Consider the following 21,460-nt stretch of genomic DNA (forward strand, 5'->3'; position numbering starts at 1 on the left):
CGGGGAGCCAGTCAAGGGGAAATCAAGGGAAGTTTCTAAAGGGGGAGGAAAAGGGAAAAAGGCATGGCTCAGGTTGTACCTGGAAGCGGAGAATGATGGTCCATATGAGGCCCAGGGTCAATCGGTGGTTGCCGTCAACAATATCGTGTGAGCCCATGTTCTCCAGGTGGACGCGCTGCTCCTTTAAGAACTGGAGGGCCTTGTCCACGTTCTCCAGGCAGTGTATGCGCATCCGGCCCTTGGTCGGCTTCGGCTAACAAAAGCAGGATGAGGGGAGAAAGAGATAGGCCTTAATTTTAACCAATAACTCTGCCAGGGGATGAGTGTAGTACCCATGAGCTGGTGCAGAGTGCTTTTCCTCTGCCACCAAGCACACCTACCGTTTCTAATTCCAAGGATGAAAGAACACACTCACACCAAACATTTAAAGCAGCACACCATCACTTTAAAAGAGTCGTGGCTTCTCCCACAGGATTCTAGTAGCTGTAGTATGTTAAAGGTACAGAGAGTCGCCAGGAGGCCCCTATTCCCAGCACGGAGCTACAATTCCCTAAGTTCCCTGGAACGAGGGACTGATTGTTAAACCACTCTGGCAATTGTAGGTCTGTGAAGAAGGGCTGCCAGTGAACCCAGGAGAGCTGCTGCCAGTCAGTGTGGACAATGCTGCACTATAAAGATCACCAGTCAGACTCAGTATAAGGCAGCTTCCTATGTTCCTAAGGTCTTTCCCAGTGCTGCCTAGAGATGCCAGGGATGGAGCCAAGGAGCTTTTGCATGCAGAGCAGGTGCTCAGCCAGTGGTGGTGTCGGAGGTTAGAGTGTTGGGCTATGGTTTAGGAGAGTAGGGAACAAATCCATGCTCAGCCACGGAACTCATTTGGTGACCTTGTGACAATCATTGCCTCTCATCCTCAACTACCTTTCAGGGTTGGTGTGGGGATGAAATGAGGAGAGCCACACACATCGCCTTGAGCTCCCTGGAGCAAAAGGCAGAATATAAATGCAACGGATAAAATAAATAAGGCCAAGGCCACCCAGTCAGTCACAGAGACCTGTCTTTCTTTCATGTTCATTAGCTCATGCCAGCTGGGATAGCTCGTGTCAAGGTTGCAGGTTCAATCTCTGTATAGGACAGCTTCATACTCCTGCGTTGAGGGGTTTGGATTAGATCAGGGGTAGGCAACCTAAGGCCCGGGGGCTGGATCTGGCCCAATAGAAGCCCGGGGGCTTCTAAATCCAGCCCGCAGACAGTCCGGGAATCAGCGTGTTTTTACATGAGTAGAATGTGTCCTTTTATTTAAAATGCATCTCTGGGTTATTTGTGGGGCCTGCCTGGTGTTTTTACATGAGTAGAATGTGTCCTTTTATTTAAAATGCATCTCTGGGTTATTTGTGCGGCATAGGAATTTGTTCATTTCCCCCCAAAAAATATAGAACGGCCCACCATATGGTCTGAGGGATGGTGGATCGGCCCACGGCTGAAAAAGGTTACCGACCCCTGCACTAGATGATCCGCAGGGTCCCTTCCAGCTCTACAGTTCTATGATTCATTAGGCACCAAATGTGAGATGTTTTAGATGCCAGTTTGTTTGTTTTTTTTTAATTTATTGCTTTATTAAAAAACAAGAAAAAACCCCAGCTTTTAGTAGCTCACTTATTATTTGATCGGCCACTTTTATCTATTTGATTGTTTTCATTCTACTTTACTCTTTACCACATATTTTGCAATCCTGTAATGGAAGGTGGGGCAAAAAGGATACTTTAAAATAGTTAGCTAGCGACTGTGTGTGCAAGAGAAGGTGCACCTCCCTTAGCCAGGATGCTGCTGGCATGTACCAACCCACTGCAGCTGCCTCCTCTTGGAAAGTCCTAATTGTTCCTTGCAACCCAGTCAGGTGTTTCCACCACCACCCCTCCCAGCATGCTCTGCCGCCTGCTTCTGAGTATACCTGGCGCGAAGACACCAGGGTTGCACCTGCCAGGGAGCCGGTTGGACTGGCACCGGAGCTGCCTTCCTACACGACATTCCCAGACAAGAGTTGCCCGAGGAGTCGCTGAGGTTCAAAACCCCTGAAGGAGGGGCAGAGAAAGTGCCCTGCCTATGAGAAGAATGTCCTCTCCTTTTGCAAAGCAAACCTCCTGCCCTTAAACAGGTTGCTTGGGTGGGTGGAGTTTGAGGGGAGAAAATGACAGCGCAGGCCTTGAGGATGGGAAGAGGAGCGGAGGTTGGGACATGAAAGGGAGGCTCTTAAGTCACCCACTGATGCCATTTAAGAACTTTGCTTTTCAGCTCGCGCCCCTTCTATTTCTCCCTTCCCCAAGGGTCATTTGAGGATGCAATGCACTGCTGATTTCTCTCCGATTAGATCAGGATTGTGCCTTTCATGGACTAAAATGCATTCATTGCTCTTCTACTGATGTTGAAATATTTCCAAACATGATTGGTGCCAAGGGATGGGGAACCCACTGGGCCCTATGGAGGTTACTTACTGGACTACAACTCCCTGACCACTGGCCAAAGTGCTGACAGCTGGGGCTGATGGGAATTGGGAGTCCCAACACCTTCTCATCTCTCCTGTAGCCTCTCAGGTACCGTTAGGTCACCGTCCTCTTGCCCGCTGCAGCAAACTAAGCATTTCACTTTTAGGATACTCAGTGCCACCACTATCCATTCAGAGTGGTGTAGTGGTTAGAGCGCCGGACTAGGACCTGGGAGAGACCAAGGTTCAAATTCCTACTCAGCCATGAAGCTCACTGGCTGCCCTTGGGCCAGTCACAGTCTCTTAGCCTAACCCAGCTCACAGGGTTGTTGTGAGGATAAAATGGGAAGGAAGAGAACCATGTACACCACCGTGAGCTCCTTGGAGGGTCCAGTGCTGGCAGCAGACTCCCCAAGTCCTTTCTAGCCATAACTGGAGATTCAGGGAACTGAACCAGGGCCTATTTGCTTAGAAAGCAGGTGCTCTACCACTGAGCTGTGGCCCTTCAAAACCTTGGTTAAACCATTTTGGAACAAGAAGGAGACAGATTGAAATTGCAGAGCTTTGAGAAACTAAAAAATAAAGTGCGAGACTGGCTTCATTATTTTCAGATAATGGAGGCTTACAATTTGGACAAGAAAATTGGCTTCCAGGTGGAAAAATCTAAACTAGAAACAGAAGTGCTAGAACCTAAAACTAAGATTATGTCAAAAATGTATAACTTGCTGCTGAAATGGAATACACAGGATGAAACGGTTAAGTCAGCTATGATTAAATGGGCACAAGATGTTGGACATAACATTATGTTTGCTGACTGGGAACAGTTGTGGACCACCGGTATGAAATTTACAGCATGTAATGCCTTAAGAGAGAATATTATGAAAATGATATACAGGTGGTACATGACACCAGTCAAGCTCACAAAAATATACCATTTGCCTGATAATAAATGTTGTAAATGTAAGGAGGTTGAAGGCACATTCTTTCACCTTTGGTGGACGTGCCCAAAGATTAAGGCTTTCTGGGAAATGATTTATAATGAAATGAAAAAGGTATTTAAGTATACCTTCTTGAAGAAACCAGAGGCCTTTCTCCTGGGCATAGTAGGCCATTTGGTGCCAAAGAAGGACAGAACTTTTTTTATGTATGCTACAACGGCAGCAAGAATACTTATAGCAAGGCACTGGAAGATGCAAGATCTACCCACTCTGGAAGAATGGCAGATGAAGTTGATTGACTGTATGGGACTGGCAGAAATGACCGGCAGAATCCGCGACCAGGGAGAAGAGTCGGCAGAAGAAGATTGGAAGAAATTCAAGGACTATTTACAGAAATACTACAAAATTAATGAACTTTGAAAGATGCTGGATTGAACTTATGTGGTCTCTAGCTGTTATGATAAAAATAACTGGGATTAAAATTGTTTAAGTCATAAAATTTAAAAAGTTGATTGGAAAATAAGGTGTTAGTTAAAAGGAATGTTAAGAGATTAGGATTTGCTGGATTAACAATTTGAACTAGAAAACAAGAAGGGGAGGTATGAGGAAGTCAAAGAAACATGTTATTGAAAAACTGTTATTGAAATTGATTTGTTTTTAATCTTTTTCTTTTTCTTTTTGTGTTTGTATAAAATTGGAAAATTCAATAAATATTTATAAAAAAAAACAACCTTGGTTAAACCTGCTCAGTTCCCATAATCCCTCAGATCTCCAGCATCTTCTAGCATGCTTCAGTGTCTCTCTGCTAATACTACCCAGGGAATTCAGCAGCCATAACAGAAGCACCTGCCAAGCTGCCAAGCAGAGACAGTCTAGCTGCCAGGCTGCTTGGAAACCGGAAAAACTGCCTCGCTTAGGCTGCGAACGGGCTGTTTTCCTTTTGGCTGCAAGGGAGGCGAAGCGTGGAATTCTGGGAACAGGTGCTTGGCTCTCTATTCAGGGGTGGGTGGGGGCTGAGGTTGGCCTAGCCTGGAGAGGTTTAAGGAGACGTGGCAGAGACATGGGAACCAGTCATCACTAGGCTTTGTCCCAACAGTCTGGCGAGATTTGTTCCCATACAGCAAGCCATTCAAAGGATCCCCTATTAATTCAATAAAATAATACATTTCTCTGAGACGGTGCAGCACAAATAATTTGCCACACCTGTGGGCATGCACAGTCACAACCACTGGGTGATGTCATTGTAGTTCACCACTTTGTGTGTGTGCATTATAGCCACATGGTTTAAGGTCTTTGTCAGTAATGGGTGTCTTGAGCAAAGCATTTCCATGAGTCGGCATTTAGGAAATGAAAGTTTTTGGGGGCTATGAATCTGTATAATACACCTGAACTGAGTTTTCCAATAATTAACTGTATTTGAGGAAACGCCAAGGCATTCTCCAAAATTATTTATCCAGTTGACCACAAACTTGACATGAGCCAACAGTGTGACGCGGCAGCTAAAAAAGCCAATGCAATTCTGGGCTGCATCAATAGGAGTATAGCATCTAGATCAAGGGAAGTAATAGTGCCACTGTATTCTGCTCTGGTCAGACCTCACCTGGAGTACTGTGTCCAGTTCTGGGCACCACAGTTCAAGAAGGACACTGACAAACTGGAACGTGTCCAGAGGAGGGCAACCAAAATGGTCAAAGGCCTGGAAATGATGCCTTATGAGGAACGGCTAAGGGAGCTGGGCATGTTTAGCCTGGAGAAGGGGAGGTTAAGGGGTGATATGATAGCCATGTTCAAATATATAAAAGGATGTCACATAGAGGAGGGAGAAAGGTTGTTTTCTGCTGCTCCAGAGAAGCGGACACGGAGCAATGGATCCAAACTACAAGAAAGAAGATTCCACCTAAACATTGGAAGAACTTGCTGTCAGTAAGAGCTGTTCGACAGTGGAATTTGCTGCCAAGGAGTGTGGTGGAGTCTCCTTCTTTGGAGGTCTTTAAGCAGAGGCTTGACAACCATATGTCAGGAGTGCTCTGATGGTGTTTCCTGCTTGGCAGGGGGTTGGACTCGATGGCGCTTGTGGTCTCTTCCAACTCTATGATTCTATGATTCAGTTTGTTTGATGCATACCAGCACAGCTGGAGGCTGCTATATTCATTTCTATTAAAGCATAAATCTTCTCTCAGCTAGATTTGTACACACAAACACAAAATTACAGTTGAGGCCTCAGAATAGGAGGAGCCTCTAAGTACAAAATGATGACCCCATGTCAAGTTTTACACAATTAAAAAAATAATGGGGAAAACAGACTCAAAAACAGACGTTCTCATACTGGTAGGAATAATAATGGTGACAATGATTTTTCATATTGTGTTGATGAATCGGTGCAGAAATAACTAATTTATATCAAAATTCCATTAGGCTGGGTGCCCATAAGATGTCAGACAGCATCAGTAGCAAGTGAGGTGTATTTTAGGAAAAGTACAGACCACACTAGCCTTCTTGCAAGATAAACATTTTAGCCACATTCACACTATACCTTTAAAGCATTGCGATACCACTTTAAACAGCCATGGCTTCTGGGAGTTAGTTTGTTAAGGGTGCTGAGAGTTGTTAAGAAAAACCCTATTCCATCCCCTCCCATCCTTCCACAGTGGGGACATAAGTTTCCGGACAGGATTTGCTCATGGTGAGAGTTTGCCAAACATGCCTTCTTCTTAGCATGTTTCTCCCTTTTGTCTTGAGCATCTTCAAAGCCCATGAAACCTTTGGTAAAGGCTATTCTCCAACTGGAACGCTCGCAGGCCTGTGTTTCCCAATTGTCAGTGTTTATACTATATTTTTTTCAGATTTGCCTTGAGGGAGTCTTTAAACCTCTTTTGTTGACCACCAAGCATTACTTTCCATTTTTAAGTTCGGAATAGAGTTGTTGCTTTGGAAGATGAAAATCAGGCATCCAAACAACAGGATAATACCAGCAAAATGGCTGCTGTGAGAATGAGGAGCATCAACACTTTGCATTCTTACTGCCAACTGACACAAAAAATCACTGTCAGTAAAAGACAGGCAATCCCCTGGGGAGATGACACATTTTCGAGCCTATTGTTCTAACTTAAAACGTGCTTGCAAAAGTATTGATATTCTCCTGGTTAAGTCATTAAATTTCATGAATGTTTCATGTAGAAGCCTTTCCTTAAAATAAAATAAAAAACCAACCCTAATTCTATTTTTTAACCAATACTGAATTTATTGCCTATCACCTTTCCTAGGAGGAAGCCAGCAAATAGATGAGTGGATAGAAAGTTTAGGAAACGAAGGGGAGGAACAGATGTAAAGTATTGGATTTGGCATGTTACTACTTTGTACTACTGCTTAATTTTTGTTCTTTGAAAATATATCAATAAGCCCTTGAGAGGCACAATCTTTAAAAAGAACCCTGCCAAATAATTTTTTTTTTTTAATGAATACATTGACACTTCATTTTTCTTACTGCAAATTTGAGGTTTTGGTGCACTGTGTTGCTCCAGTTCTAGGAAGCTGCCCCCCAGCCCCCAGCCCCATGATGCTACTGCTCTGACCACTCACCAATTGCTCCCCTGAGAGCACCTCCAGCAGGCGCAGCAACATCCGCCCATCTCGCAAGTCGCTGTACAAATCACTGATCCGGCACGTGACCCGAGCCAGGTGAGAGTTGACCCATTTGGTGAAGGTTTTCTTCTGCACGGCCTCTCGCTCATCTGCAAGATAAAGCATGTGATGCTCAGAGTAGGAGAGACTTCACTGCAGCCTTCATGAGAACCAGCTGTCTCAGGGCTCCACACAACAGGCTGCTTCCAGAGTCTTCCTTCTCTACAATACAAACCCCTTCCCAGTAAGGAAGCTCATTACTTCTGTGGCCCGCTCAAAATCTGCCTTTTGCCTGCAAGCCCCTAGCAGCCATTGGCTGAGCTGCTTCTGATGTCACAGAACGTCTGCAAAACATTCCATCGGCCCAAGAGGAAACTCTCAGCAGCAGAATATTGAAAAATGGAACCAAGAGAGCATCTTGAATGGAAGAACCAACAACCCGGGATACATGGTGGAGGATCAGTGGAATGCATGTTTCTATTTTAAATGACAATGTTAGGCTGAAACTCCCCACAGATGTACCTAATTCTATTTGCAGGAGGGGACTGTAGCCTTTACATGCTGAAGGTCCCCGTTTCAATCCCTGGCACCTCCAGTTAAAACAGTTGGGTTGGAGGTGAAATACCTTTCTCAGCCTGAGACCTTGGACAGATACTGCTGGTCAGAGTAGACAATACTGGTAAAAAAGGTCAGATCTGGCAAGTGGCAGTTTCCTGTGTGCTCTGTTGGCTAATATCAGGGATGCAGACCTTGTGGCCCTTCAGATGAAGAAAACCATGGAGTTCAATGCAGCTTAGACTCAGATAATGTGTAATCAGAAAGACCAATAAATCCCTTAATCCCCAAGCTCTGTAAGTGGTGCACGTAACTATTGATCAAAACAAAGCTGAAATGTGCAAAACAGTTTTTTTTAAAAAACAAGCATACATGAAATGAGTATCAATAAAAACACAGATAAAATCAGTAAGGCTTTTAAGAACAAATATACATAATGAAACTATATGTCTGGGTAGGCCTGCTAGAATAAAAAAAAAAGTATGACAGCAATGGGGAACCTGTAGCCCTCCAGATGTTGAACTACAACTCCAATCAGCCCCCACCAGCACAGGGTAATGGGAGCTATAGTACAGCAACATTTGGAGGACTGCAGGTTCCCCACCCTTGGGTTAAGTTTACCTGATTGAAGCTTTTGACTTCATTTTGCACTATGCAAGGAAGAAGAAGAGCAATCCCTCAACTTGTATTTATTTCTGTTTGTGTATAGGCTGCCTTTGATGGTCAAATCCTAGTAGCATGCACATCAAGCTGTGTCCTCCATTTTTAAAAAGGAGATTCCCTGATCACTGTTGATCTCCCTTGTGCCCTGTTTGCGTTGAACTGCTCGTGGTGTCATAGCAGTTTCTCTAGAGCAAGCTCCCAGGCCACGCAGTGTGGTTCGCATTTAAATAAAAGTGGGCAGGGACCAATCAAATGTTCCCTTCCTTTCCCTGGGGAAATGGGCATTTCAGAAAGAACCACACACTTGAGTCCACTCATTTGGTCCCTGTATTTGGATACTTACAGCAGTGACAGAATATCTGCTTTGCATTCAACCTGTGGCTAAGGATTGGGCCCGGGGGGGGGTATACAAATGGAAAGCAGTGGTGGCGGGAAGGAGGAGAGGGCCCACTAAAGGAGCCCTTCAAGCCACCCCACCCCCCAACAAACCTGGAGCTGGCACTGGTAATTTCCATACTGTTTGCAGACTATCTGAACAAGGACTTAGTGTGACCCAGAACAAGAGATAAAAGTCCTGCAAGGATTTATTCTGCTGAACCAACCACATGTGACCATTGCTGTGTATATTTTAAAAATGCCCTGTATCTGCACGATAGCACAGAATGAACCTACATTATGGAAAGTTTTCTGTAGAAAGAAAATGGGGTTGGGTGGCCTGTCTTGTCAAGAAGAGAAGCTGCCTTCTCCAGAGCAGGGATGGGGAACCTGGTACCTTCTCGACGTTGTTGGGCTATAATTCCCATCAGCCTCATCCAGCATGGTCAACAGACAGGGATGATGGGAGCTGTAGTCCAGGAACATCTTGGGGGACACGAGGTTATCCATCCCAGCTCTGGAGGAAAGCCCCAACGTTGTAGAAAGCAGGTGATAAAAATACAAGAGCCAAGCTATCAATAACGCACAACTCATAAGAACAAGCTCTTACATGGATTTAAAAGCTTAATTTCATTCTCTGAATTAAAAATAATCACTTTTTTGGGGGGGGGACATGGCATTGAGGACATATTTTTTAAAGAAAAGGAATGACACACAAACATGCACACACTGAGAATTTAAGAAAAGGTTTTGAACTGCAATTCTATGCACATTATCTGGATGCAAGTTGTGCTGGAAATAGAGCTTACATCTGAGTAGGCATTTATAAGATTGCACTATGAAAAACAAAGTAGAACCGCAGGCTTTTCCATTGGTTAAACCAGCAGGTTAGCTATAAAAGCTTTTCTTGATTAATGGAGGGGGCAGTTTAATTGCTACATGAATTTTAATCTGTGTGTCTGGAGAAGGGTACACTTTTTGAAGCTATTTTGGTTCTGATACATCACAAGCCAAAGAAAAAAAAGGGGGGGTTAATTGTGGTTATTTCCTTCTAGCAGAGGCCATGTACACATTTCTGTTGATTGTGAACTCGCAGCATTTCCAGTGCTGGGTTTTTAATCTGGGTTCACATGATGTTATCCAAAATGCATATGTATCTTGTACAGTACTATAAGATACTACTGTTTGAGGAGATGTTTCTAAAACCAGCTTCACACACAGTCTGTAAACTGTTCTGTCTCTAGCCAAGGTGTGAACACCTTTGCATAAGGTAAATACATCCTTACTCCCTGATGTGTACACAAACAGAAAAGGAATTGAGGCCAGTCTGCGCTGATGTGAACAGCTGGGGAAGGAAGAAGTATGAAATGCGGGGGTGGGGGTCTCTCACACACAACTTCTTCACTGTGCTCTATGGCAGTAATGTGAACATATTCATAGTGCGGCCATTTAGTTTGATAAACCAAGTAACTTCTTGCACAGTTCCTTCAATATCTCCATAAGGAATCTGTTGATGATTTTGTAATACACAGGTTTACTTTATCTGCCTTTTAAGCAATTCATTGATTATCAGATCAACTAGAAAAACAAGTTAATTGGTTGGCAGCCCACGTTGCTAACATCTCTTGGCTTGCAATCTTAGCGTTCCCAGTAATCGTTAACTAACTTATCTGGAAGGGCTTTGGTGCTAACTTTTAGGAGCCACTAAAGGATATATTCTGCAAGTCTTTATACACCAGACAACCCCCCTCCCCAATCCTCTTACTCCCCACCCCCTACTTCTTTTGAGCAAGCTAGGCCTCGTTCTGCTGTTCTACTTTGTTTTGCTGTTCAGAACTGGTTCAAATCTTGCTCCTTGCCTTAAGCTAAGAAGGGAACCTTAGGTAATATACTCTTTCTCAGCCTCTTCTCTCCCCAACCCTCAATAATATCAATTTACTTTGCTGAAGCCCTACAGATATTTTGGGCTAAACCTCCCATCATGTTTGCCCTGCTACCAAAAAACACAAGCAGCTCCTGCCTGTTTCTACTCCACCCAGTGTGTGTGTGTGTGCGCGCGCACACACACACACACAAAAGATTTGTAGAAGTTCACAAGCAATTATACTAGTACACAGGTGAGAGATAGTTAGGAAGAGAAATTAAGTGGTAGCCCGGACACCTGGGTCCTCTATAGTATTCTGATTTTTCACAATAATAATACCAACTAAATGTACTGCCAGTGTTTTGTCAGAAGGTCCCATGGCAGGTTACAGTGATTTAAAGTTTAAGAATAAAAACAGTTAAAGCAAATAGCATTCACGTGAATGGGAGAAGAAGGGCCTCTGAAAAACACACATCTTGGGTGTCAAATGGCAGGGTAAAGAGATGTCTTCTGCATTTGTTGAAAGCTGCATAGTGGATAAGCCAGAGATACCTCTGCAGGGAGAGAGTTCCAAAACTTAGGGGCTACCACAGAGAAGGCCCTGTCCCGAGCCATGCCCTAATCCAGGCACCCCCAAACTCGGCCCTCCAGCTGTTTTGGGACTACAGTTCCCATCATCCCTGACTGCTGATCCCGTTAGCTAGGGATGATGGGAGTTGTAGTCCCAAAACAGCTGGGGGGTCGAGTTTGGGGATGCCTGCCCTAAACTTATGTGGGAAAAGGAACTACCAAGAGGGTCCCCTCTGTTGATCTTGACACCTGGGAGGGTGTGTAAGGAGAGGTGCTCTTTCAGGTATTTGGGGCCTAAGTCATTTAGGGCTTTAAACACTAATGTGAGCACCTTGAAGTAGCAGCTGATGCAGACCTGTAAAGCTCAAGTTCAAGAGGGCTGTAGCAACTAGAAAAGGAGGTGCATTTTTAACCCTATAAAAGGGAGAAAGAGCTTTTGTTTCTGCCTGCACATCACCTTTCTGGACCCTAACCTTGGGCTGAGAGATGCCACCAGTCCTGCCTCCAGCTCCTCTTGCCGTCCACCTTGTTTGCATGCAATGCAAAGCAACCCCAGCAAGTGTTTGGCTCCAGGGTAAGAAAAGCGAAGCCGAAAGGAAAGGACACAGGCAGGCCTCAGTCACTCCACCCCTCCTTGGCTTATCCTTTATTTTAGAGGGTAATTTATTTATTACATTTACATCTCTCCTTTGGCTAAAGAGCACAGGGTGGCACACACGGCTCTCCTTCTCTCCACTGTATACTCACAACAACTCTGTGAGGTCGGTTAGACTGAGTGATAGTGAGTTTCATGGCTGAGGATCTCAGTCCTACACTCTAACCACTGCACCAAACTGCTACTGGTACATTCTCTCCAGCGCTCTTCTCTCACATCCTGCAGGGCCAAAACCTCCTGGCCACTGCAGAAGGAAGTACCCTGAGTCCTGGCTCAAATTAGGGCCACACCAGCCTTTGCCAACCAGGTGCACGTTTGGCCAAGATGCGTCTTGGCCAAAAAGTCCTATCAATCCCATTCAGCACAGGATGATGGGAGTTGTAGTCCCATGGCCTGCACAGTCATCCTGCGTTTGGGGCTTGTTGCTGTTGTGGGCATGTGTGGTTGGGTTGTTTTTAACAATCTTCTCTGCAGCTGGCATTTGCCCAGGCAGGTGCTGCTCCTGTGCTTCGACCCAACAGACATTATGCATGCATGCACGGTGCATGCAGAGGCAACGGAGGGCTCAGCCTGCCCTTCTGCCTGAGTCACCGGGACGTGTCAGAGCAGGGCTTGTTTGCTAACCCTGAGCCGAACAGCATTTCAAGAAGCCTCAGCTGTCTGCAAGCTGCTGCATACTCCCCCAATCACCACCCTCACCCTAGAGACTGATAAAAGACCCCCTCCAGCTGTTAAGACAGAAGTATATTCTGTGATCTAAGCATCCTGGACAACAATCCTTGTCTCTCCCCAGTGCAAAAGGTGGGGAGCGGACGTAGGAACATTCCTTACAGAAGTCAGATCACTGGTCCATCTGGCTCTGTGATTTCTACACTGACTAGGAGTAGCAGTCAAGAATGAGAGCCAGTGAGATGTGTGGGTTAGAGCACTGGGAGATCAGGGTCACATTCCCACTCGGCCAGGAAGCTCACTGGGTGACCTTGGGCCAGTCACTTGCTCCCAGCCTACTGCACAGGGTTGTTGTAGGGATTGACTGAGGAGAGGAGAAAACCACACATGCCACCTTGAGCTCCTTGGATAAAAAGGAGGGGTATAAATGCAACAAATAAATAAATTCCAGGCTGTGATCTCCCTCAGCCCAACCTGCAGATGCTGGGGACTGCACCTGGGACATTGAGCAGGCAAAGCTATGACCTTTCCCCAAAACAAAACAAATGTAAGACTCCAGTAGTCAAAGTTCAGGAAAATGGCCAATTTAAACAGGAACATTAGAAGCTGCCTTTTAATGAGTCAGACCAGTAGTTCATCTAGTTTTGTATCTGACAGCAACTCCCCAGGATCGCAGGCAGGGAGCCTCTCCAGCCCTACTTGAAGATGCTGGGGACTGAACCAGAGACCTTCGGCAGCCCCTTAATCTAAAACACCTTCCCACCAGCAATTCAGTCACTAGATGCTACAGCAATCCTTGACACCAGTTGTGTCCCCCATTTCCAATCAGGCAACACTATTGCAGGCTCTAATAAAACTAGCCATATACCGTCAGGGACTTGTACACCAGGTCATCCTCCAGCATGATATAAGCCACCACTTCAATATGGGCCCATATTAGACACTGAAAACGGCAACATTCAGAAACCAGTGGGAGACAACTTCCCTCTCCCAGGATACTCTGCTGATGACCTCAGTCAGCCACCAGGCTTCAGCATAAAAGACTTCCAAAGGGAGGCTGCCAGGGGAAAGTGCTGAATGAGAATTGATCAGCAAATCTGATTCTATTCAATTTGGGCTTAATCAGAACTCCGGTTTTCTTTCCTACCGCAGGTGTTGAATTAGCACAGTATATAGCTGGTAACGTGGTATTACTGTCAGTAACCGCTGCTGCAAAAAGGACCCTTAAGTTTGTCTAATTTTGCGACAAAGTTCACAAGAGCACATCTTTGTACTCTGCGATAACGAAGCAGCGAGTGAAAATAACACTGACCTGTTTTGCTCACATAGAATGAAGGAGGGTGGATAACATTTCAGGGGAATCCAACACCAAAAAGAGTTTGGGCCCAGATCATACGGTGGTGGTGGATGCTGCACCAGAAATTTTGGGGTGAAACCTTGGCAAGGTAAATAGGCTGGGGGTGACGGGGGGGGGGACTACACAATGTGGGACAACAGCCCTACCCAGTGGGCAATAATTTTTTCAGTTATGTGGACTACTCTCCCCGGAGACACACAGCTGGCACTTACTTTGCCTACGTTTTTGGTGTCAAAAGGAGGTCATTTTATGGCTCCCCCAAGGAGGATTTGTTTTACTTTTTTATTGCTGTTTTTACTGCAGTTTCACTATTTGGAGATTTTTTAGAATTACAGTTTAATGCAATGTAAGTTTTTGAATTATTCTGTTTTTTTATTATGGGTAGTCGACTTGGAACCTTTGACTGAAAGTCAGGGTGCAAACCTTTTAAAATTAAGTAAATGAAAGAAATTGTGACTCTGTGTGTTGAGGGGGAGGGAGAGTGGGGTCAAGGTGAGCATTCCTAGAACAGTACTTCCCACCAAAGAGGGGCAGGGTGTAAAACAGAGAAGTCCTTGGAGTCACAGAGGCTGTGTCTGTCGGTGTGTACTGTGGACGACTGCCTGTCAAGGCTCCTCTCTCTCTTGACAAGGTCTCCTGCCCTCAGCTTCCAGGAAAATGGGGAAGAAGGGTAGCTTTGGCAGGGGGCAGCTGGGCACAGCCCCAAAGAATCTCAACCACGTTGCTGTGTTTGCCCCATGCAAATCCAGCGTGCGTTCAGCTAATTCCTGGCATCACTGTGCGGATTAGGGTCCCTGCTGCCACCGCTTAAGTCAGGCCAGAGAGATCTTGCAGGTTGGGGTGGTGGGGGGAAGACTCCTGGCTGAGAGCTTGCCCCCCCCAAATCTCTACTGATCACCCCCCTCCCCGCAATTCTCCAGAGTGCCTACCTTGAAGCTGCTTGAACCTGCCCTCCAACACGTTGGCATACTGGACTGCGTTGATAAATGCGGCCGGGGAGAGCTCAGGAGGGGGAGAAGGACCCTGGATCACCTCCAGCAGTTCTGGATCAGGTTCATACATCCTTGCGGCTGGGGTACCTCCACTTGGACCACCACGGCAGCCCCCTGCCCACCCACCCACCCCGGAAAAAAACCAACCGCAGTTGGGCCCAGGTAGCAGGAAGGGAAGCTCCAGCACCTTGGTGTGAGTTGAGCGTTTCAAGAGAGTTTTGCTGCCCCCTTCCAGGCGAGGGCGGCAACCCTGGGAAATTTACATAAAAACAGGTTGGGTTGCTCTGAATGGTGTGTGTGTGTGTGTGTAGAGTACACTCACTGAGCCCAGGCAGACATGGAAAGGGGAGGGGAACGGGTTGGGCACTCTGCCCACACACACACAATTCGATAGTCTGAAAAACTAGCAAATCTCAGCATTGGGGGTTAGCCAAAGCTCTTATTGAATAGGGCTCAGGGCTCTACCCTCAGCTCCAGACCAGGATGTGTGAAAGGGGACTGGGGCTCAGGACTACTGGATCCTTTCTCTCTTCCCCCCTCCTCACCTTTCTAAGAGGGGACTAATGATTCTGGAGCTTGCCGAGGTAAGTTTATAAAAAAGATAAGACAGGGTTGTATCCAACTAAAGTTGACTCCGAACCAAATTTAGCCATGCCCGTTCATGTCAATAGGTCTACTAAGAGTATGAATAACATTGGAAACAGCCCATAGTGGGGGGCTGAGGTCTCTTCTTCTCTTGCTTGACTTATCCTTGACCTCCAGCCTCAGGTGTGCAGTTTCTTTTTATTTTTAAGATATCACTACGACATTTACATCCCTCTTTTCCTCCAAGGAGCTCACCCTACCCCTAACATTTGATCCTCACAACAATCCTGTGAGGTAGGTTAGGCTGACAGAAAGGGAGTAGTGACGCAAAATTACCCTGTGAGTATGTTGGCTGAGTGGGCGGGATTTGAACTCTGGGCCCCCCAGGTCCTAGTCTGACATCTCTAACCACATCACACCAGCTCTTAATGCAGTACTTTGTAAAAGAGCAGGTAATAATCTCTAGTCCTGTCTTTGTCTCCTGTATTCTCCTGTATTTGGGAGACCTGGGTTTAAAGACGCCTAGAGCTATCCCATGGCCTTAGAGAAGCCCCTCTTTCCCTCTTTACCTGTTCCTCTTCCCAATCTGTAAAATGGGGAGGGTTAGCTGGCCACCATAGTTTACGGTAGTCCCTAGAACTGTTTTATCTGAAGAACCCACAGGTGAAACAACAAGAATACAAACCCTTTTGAGCATGTGCAAAGTACCTTCTTCTGAGACGTGAGGTAGGATTTGTGGATCTGGGACTGTGGGTTTCTGGCCTTCATAGTAAGAAGCAGGTGATCTTGTGGGCACACAAGCGGGGGAAGATAGCAAGCAGGGTAGGGAAGGAACAGGACAGCTGGTTTCCTAGCTATTCCAAAAAGGGGGCGGGGTGCTGGACAGGGACAGATGAGCTCAGCCAGCCGCCAGGGTCAAACAATGCAGGATTTGCATCCCATTGTCTGTTTTGTGTGGCTGTCAGGCTGAGCCGTGAATTCTCCAGGCCTGCCAGTACCCTTGTGGGGCCAGCAAAGTGACTCTTTGGCCCTATACCTGCCTCCCTGTTTCCCCCTCAGAAAGCTGTTTCTCCCAGTCATCCAAACAGGAACAAGCTGAAAAGGTCTAGTGTGGATTCACAGTTTTGTTGTGTAAGCTTCTGGAGTCACACAGGACTCTTCTTCAGGTCAGATGTGGAATTTTGACAGTTAGAAGGCATGGCCATCCGCTGAGCTTCACCTGTCATTAGTTGGGGCCTTATTCATCTGAACCAACCCTGCACTCCAGAATGGGCTTTTCAAATGCAAGACCCAGCTTTTGGGCCCTTCACATAATCACCAAGAAGAGAACATCTCTGAACAAATGCAGACTGTCTACTCTCCACACCCAGCAAGCACAGGAAGCTTTTACAGGGACTTAGGAGGACAGACATTCCAGGCCAGGCTACTGAGAGCAATAGGTGGTTGAAGCCTGCCAGTCCCATCCCCCCACCCCCTTGATTAGGTTCTCCACAACAACCCTGGTTCATCTGTTTTATGTTTTCTTGCATGATAGTTCCCCACCACTACTCTGAACATCTCTGCTTGCAAAAGAGCTCTGTGGAACTCAAAGCAGTTAGAACGGCAGGCCACATTCACACTGTACATTTTAAGTGCTATGAGCCACAATTCCCAGAATCCCCTGTGAAGAGCCATTGTTGGTGAAACCACTCAGAACATTGTAGCGCTGTGAGGGGAATAGAGATCACCTCACAACTCTCAGCACCCTTAACAAGTGACATTTCCCAGAATCCTTTGTGGGGGCCCCGAAAGCCATAACAGTTTATGAAAGGGAATCATAGTGCTTTAAGTGTACAGTGCGCATGTGGTCCAGGGTTTCAATCTCTGCTCAGCCACCAGGTGACCTTGAGCCGGTCACTGCCTCTCAGCCTAACCTACCTCACCGGGTGGTTCTGAGGGAAAATGGGGGAGGGGCGGCAGCCATGTAAACCACCTTGAGCTCTTTGGAGGGGAAAGTGAGATACGGATGTTGTTAAACGATTAAGAACAAAAACAACAATAAATTCCTCCTCCGGCAACCCAAAGCAATTTGACAGAGAAACAACTGCCTTGCCCTTGATCTTCAGCAATGACTGGAACTCCCCACACGCATAAAACACACACCCAGGGTGCCCCCCACCCGCCGCCACCACCACTGGCTTCCAGTATTTCCTGCCTGCCTGGCCGCCCCACCCTGCTTGGTATCATCCCAGACTGTCATTAAGTGACTGTTTACTGACTCTCCCAGGCCGCCTTTCCCTCGCAATCCTCCCCCAGCCGTTAACAGGGCTGGAGACGCTGAGGTAGCGGCAGAGTTTAGCAACTGCAGGAAGCTGCTGGATACGAAATCAGGCTCTTGGTCCATTACCCAGCAGCTCAAGATGTGGGCTGGCAGAGCCTCTTGGGTGGGGGGGGCATTTCAGATGGGGAGACAGCCCCACCTGGAGATGCCATGCCATTGGGGATTGAACCCAGGACCTTCTGCAGATGCTCCGTTACTGAACTATGGCCCTTCCCCCCTGATGCTCATTTTGGGATTACTCAAGGCCACACTTGCTCGCGCTATCGGAGCCCAGGCCCAAGGCCGGCCTGCTGAGTCCTTGGCTTCTGCCTCCGTTCGGCTATCTCGTGTTTGCTGGCACTTTCCCCTTGCGGGTTGTGATAAATAATGATCCCAGTCCCTCATAAAGCCAATCTACCCTTCGCAAAAAAGGGTGGCGGGGTGGGGGAATCCCAGAGTCTAAATACAAATACACAAGGCAGCATCACGGGCAAAAGACTACAAGTTGGAGGTCTAAGAAAGGGGCAGCACCAAAGGGGGGGGGCAAGTACCCCTACCCCAGCAAAGTATTCGGGTTGCTTTTAAAAGCTAAGACAGAAATACGATTTTCATCAAAATCAGGCTGTAATGCTAAGCATGCTTACTTGACAGCGAATTAGGTTGAGATTTAATCCAGAGAAAATCAATTTAGGATGGGAGCATTCATTTTAAATCTTCCATTACTTCCCATTCAGAAATTTGGGGACACCTCTGCCCCAAAATGCCCTGTTTCCTCTCCACAGTCCCCCCCCCCCAACAGGGAACATTTTACATATTGCATCTTTGCTGTTATTATTTTGGGTGCACATAATGATTATAAACAATTTATTGTAAGCGTTGGGAGCAGTTTTGTTCCATTGTTTTCCTATGTTTTGCTAGTTGAACTTCTCTTGTAATATTGGATAAAAATGCATTGTTATATTTTATGGTAATTGATTTTAACTGTTCTGCAATTGTACTTTTCATCATGAATTTTCCCCACTGAATCCAACTGTTATACCACAGGGTCACAAATGTGGCTCCCATAGAGGCCGCCTCTGGTACCCACGGGGCACAACGCCCCCCCCCCAAAAAAACCTGGCTTGAAACAAGTATTCCATTGCAACCAACAGAACAGGATACACTGTGTGAATGGCAACAATTTATAGTTTGCAAATATCTCCGTGGGCCCAAGATTTGGTAACCCCTATTTTATGTGATTTTCCATTGTATAATGTTGTTGTTTATGTGCCCTAGAAAAGTAGTATACAAATGAAAAGGCAGGCAGGCCGGTCTTACATAGTTTCTGTTCACTTCAGTAGGGCTTGTGCAAGGAGGTAGAGGACCACCCTGGGGCATTCTGCCCTTAGGGAAGGGCTTTAGCTCAGTGGTAGAGCATACAGCGGAACCTTTACTCACGTACGGCATCCGTTCCGGAGGTCCGTTCGTGAGTCGATCCAGGTTGCTGGGAGAAGCACCATTCTGCACATGTGCAGACGGCAGCAGCCGCTTCTGTGCATGTTTAGTCGACAGAAGCCACTTCTGTGCTTGCACGAATCACAGCAAACCCAATATTTACTTCTGGGTTTGCCGCGGTCGCAAGTCAGATTGTTCGTGAGTAGGGGCGGTGGTGAGTCGAGGTTGTACTGTACACCAATTCATAGAAAGGACAAAACAATATACAGTCATACCTCGGGTTGAATATGCTTCATGTTGAGCACGTTACTTCCGGGTTTCGTCGCTCACACATGCACAGATGCTCAAAATGACGTCACACGCATGCGCAGAAGCGGCGAAAAGCGACGTGCGTGTGCACAGACATGCCGTCGCTAGTTACGTTTGCTTCTGGATGTGAACGGGGCTTTGGAACGGATCCCGTTCACATCCCGAGGTACCACTGTACACAGATCAGCAAGCAAAGTATCAGAATTAATTAGACAAAACCACTACCAACAATTACAATCAATCATTTAAATCAGGGGTTTCCAAACTGTGGTCCACGGGCCATTAAGGAGGTCCATCGTGTGTCTGTGGATTTGTGATTAAAGAGTCGGCACATCCATCACATTAAATGTTCATATTGCTTTTTAACTGTATTCTTATGGCTTTTGAATATTGTATACAATTTGAATATTATATTACAATTTGCATTATATGGAATTCAAACTGTAATCCAAGATATAATAAATGTTGTTGCTGTTGTTTAGTCGTGTCCGACTCTGTGACCCCATGGACCAGAGCACGCCAAGCACTCCTGTCTTCCACTGCCTACAATTAAAAATCATCCAGCACCTAGCACAGCACATTATAATCACTACAACAGGCAGAAAAACTATTAAGTGTCCTCCAAGACCCTCAGCAAGTAGTCCATGGGGAGGGGGGAGTTTGGGAACCACTGATTAATAACTGGGAACCACAGATAAATAATTATAAGCAGCTAATGCAATAATGGCAAAAACATGATATATGAAATGGTTCCACCCCAAGTTAGTGGTTGAACACCCACACACCCACACCCAAATAGCAAGAGCAGGTGAAGAACTGGGGTAAGCACACTGCAATTAGGAGTTAACAAAGGAAAGCTGTAACAAAATGCTACAGTGGGGAATGCTCCTGTTTAGCATTTCTGCCAGTGTGGGTGGTATGGTTTTGGCCATGTAGTGGCACTCATCCCTGAACATCACCAATAAATGGAATGCCCTGCTGATATTCCTGTGGGCCGATGTCCCTGTCTTCCTTGAGGAAAGTACCCCCAAGCTGAGACTTAGACTGGATTCATGCATGCAGGAGGTGCCTCATTCTTTGGAGCTGGTCTAAGCACAGCAGCCACCCACCCACCCAGCCAGGTAAACAGAAAAGCAAGGCCGTTTGCACTGGGAGCAAAGTGCAACAGGCAACCAACAGTGACAGACAAGAGAAGGGAGAGAAGGAATACCGCTTTGCGCTCTTGGAGCCAGAAACCATCTGGATTCAACTGCTGCATGTTTCAGTTTCCCCCAAGACAGAACAGTACAATCCTACAGAGAGAGCACTGGGATTGGATCTGGAGAACCTCCCTTCCACATCTCCAAAGTCTCTGCCACAGACTCTTAGTATAAAATTTGGGCAAGCCAGCCTCACTTTCCCTATCGGACAAATGGGAGGAAGAGAAACCTGACTTTCTGGTGCTAGGTGAAAGAACAGAGCCAAGTGTGCTAGAAAACTTTTTCAATTAAAAGGAAGGGAAAGCACTACTGATATAAGTGATCAAAAACATTTTAGCAGTGCCAAAGAAGCTGTGTGAAATATGAGAGCCACGATCCACTGAATGGTGCACTGGAGCATGAGCTGAGTGCCTCTCCACAATACAGTGGTACCTCGGGTTACAAACGCTTCAGGTTACAAACGCTTCGGGTTACAAACTCCACTAACCCAAAAGCAGTTGCTCTGGGTTGCGAACTTTGCCCCAGGATGAGAACGGAAATCACGTGGTGGCGGCGTGACAGCAGTGAGAGGCCCCATTAGTGAAAGCGCGCCTCAGGATAAGAACAGTTTCGGGTTAAGAACGGACCTCCGAAACGAATTAAGTTCGTAACCCGAGATACCACTGTATAAGCCTAGGAAGACTCTCTACCTAAACATCAGTTTGCAAGCCCCTGCAAAGGCGGAGAATATACCCATAGCTCTGTCTGAGGAGTTCCTTCCTAGGAACACGTGGCAGACTTAACATTCAAATCACCCTGTACAATGGTGTCACTCTGCCGTTCCAAAGCTGCCTACAACTCCCATCATACTTTGGGGCACTGTGTGCTCGTTACAAGGCTTCCCCTTGCAGCTGCTG

General features: G+C 46.4%; 1 protein-coding gene across 2 annotated transcripts in view; it reads right to left on the bottom strand.

Annotated features, from left to right (window-relative positions):
* The window catches only part of SPTBN2 (spectrin beta, non-erythrocytic 2), a 108,452-nt gene that overhangs the window by 41,259 nt on the left and 45,733 nt on the right, over positions 1-21,460 (bottom strand). Inside the window, exons 1-3 of one of the 2 annotated variants that reach the window (XM_083589605.1) lie at positions 14,676-14,891; positions 6,997-7,148; positions 80-253 (exon numbers count right to left, since the gene is read on the bottom strand). In XM_083589605.1, the coding sequence (XP_083445731.1) occupies positions 80-253; positions 6,997-7,148; positions 14,676-14,808 (459 nt within the window). In that variant the 5' untranslated portion in view covers positions 14,809-14,891. Of the gene's footprint in view, positions 1-79; positions 254-6,996; positions 7,149-14,675; positions 14,892-21,460 lie in introns of those variants that run through there. The other variant, XM_083589604.1, reaches the window with a different exon arrangement.

This window comes from Podarcis filfolensis (genome assembly GCF_964270895.1).
Source record: "Podarcis filfolensis genome assembly, chromosome: 16".
Classification (NCBI taxonomy): domain Eukaryota; kingdom Metazoa; phylum Chordata; class Lepidosauria; order Squamata; family Lacertidae; genus Podarcis; species Podarcis filfolensis.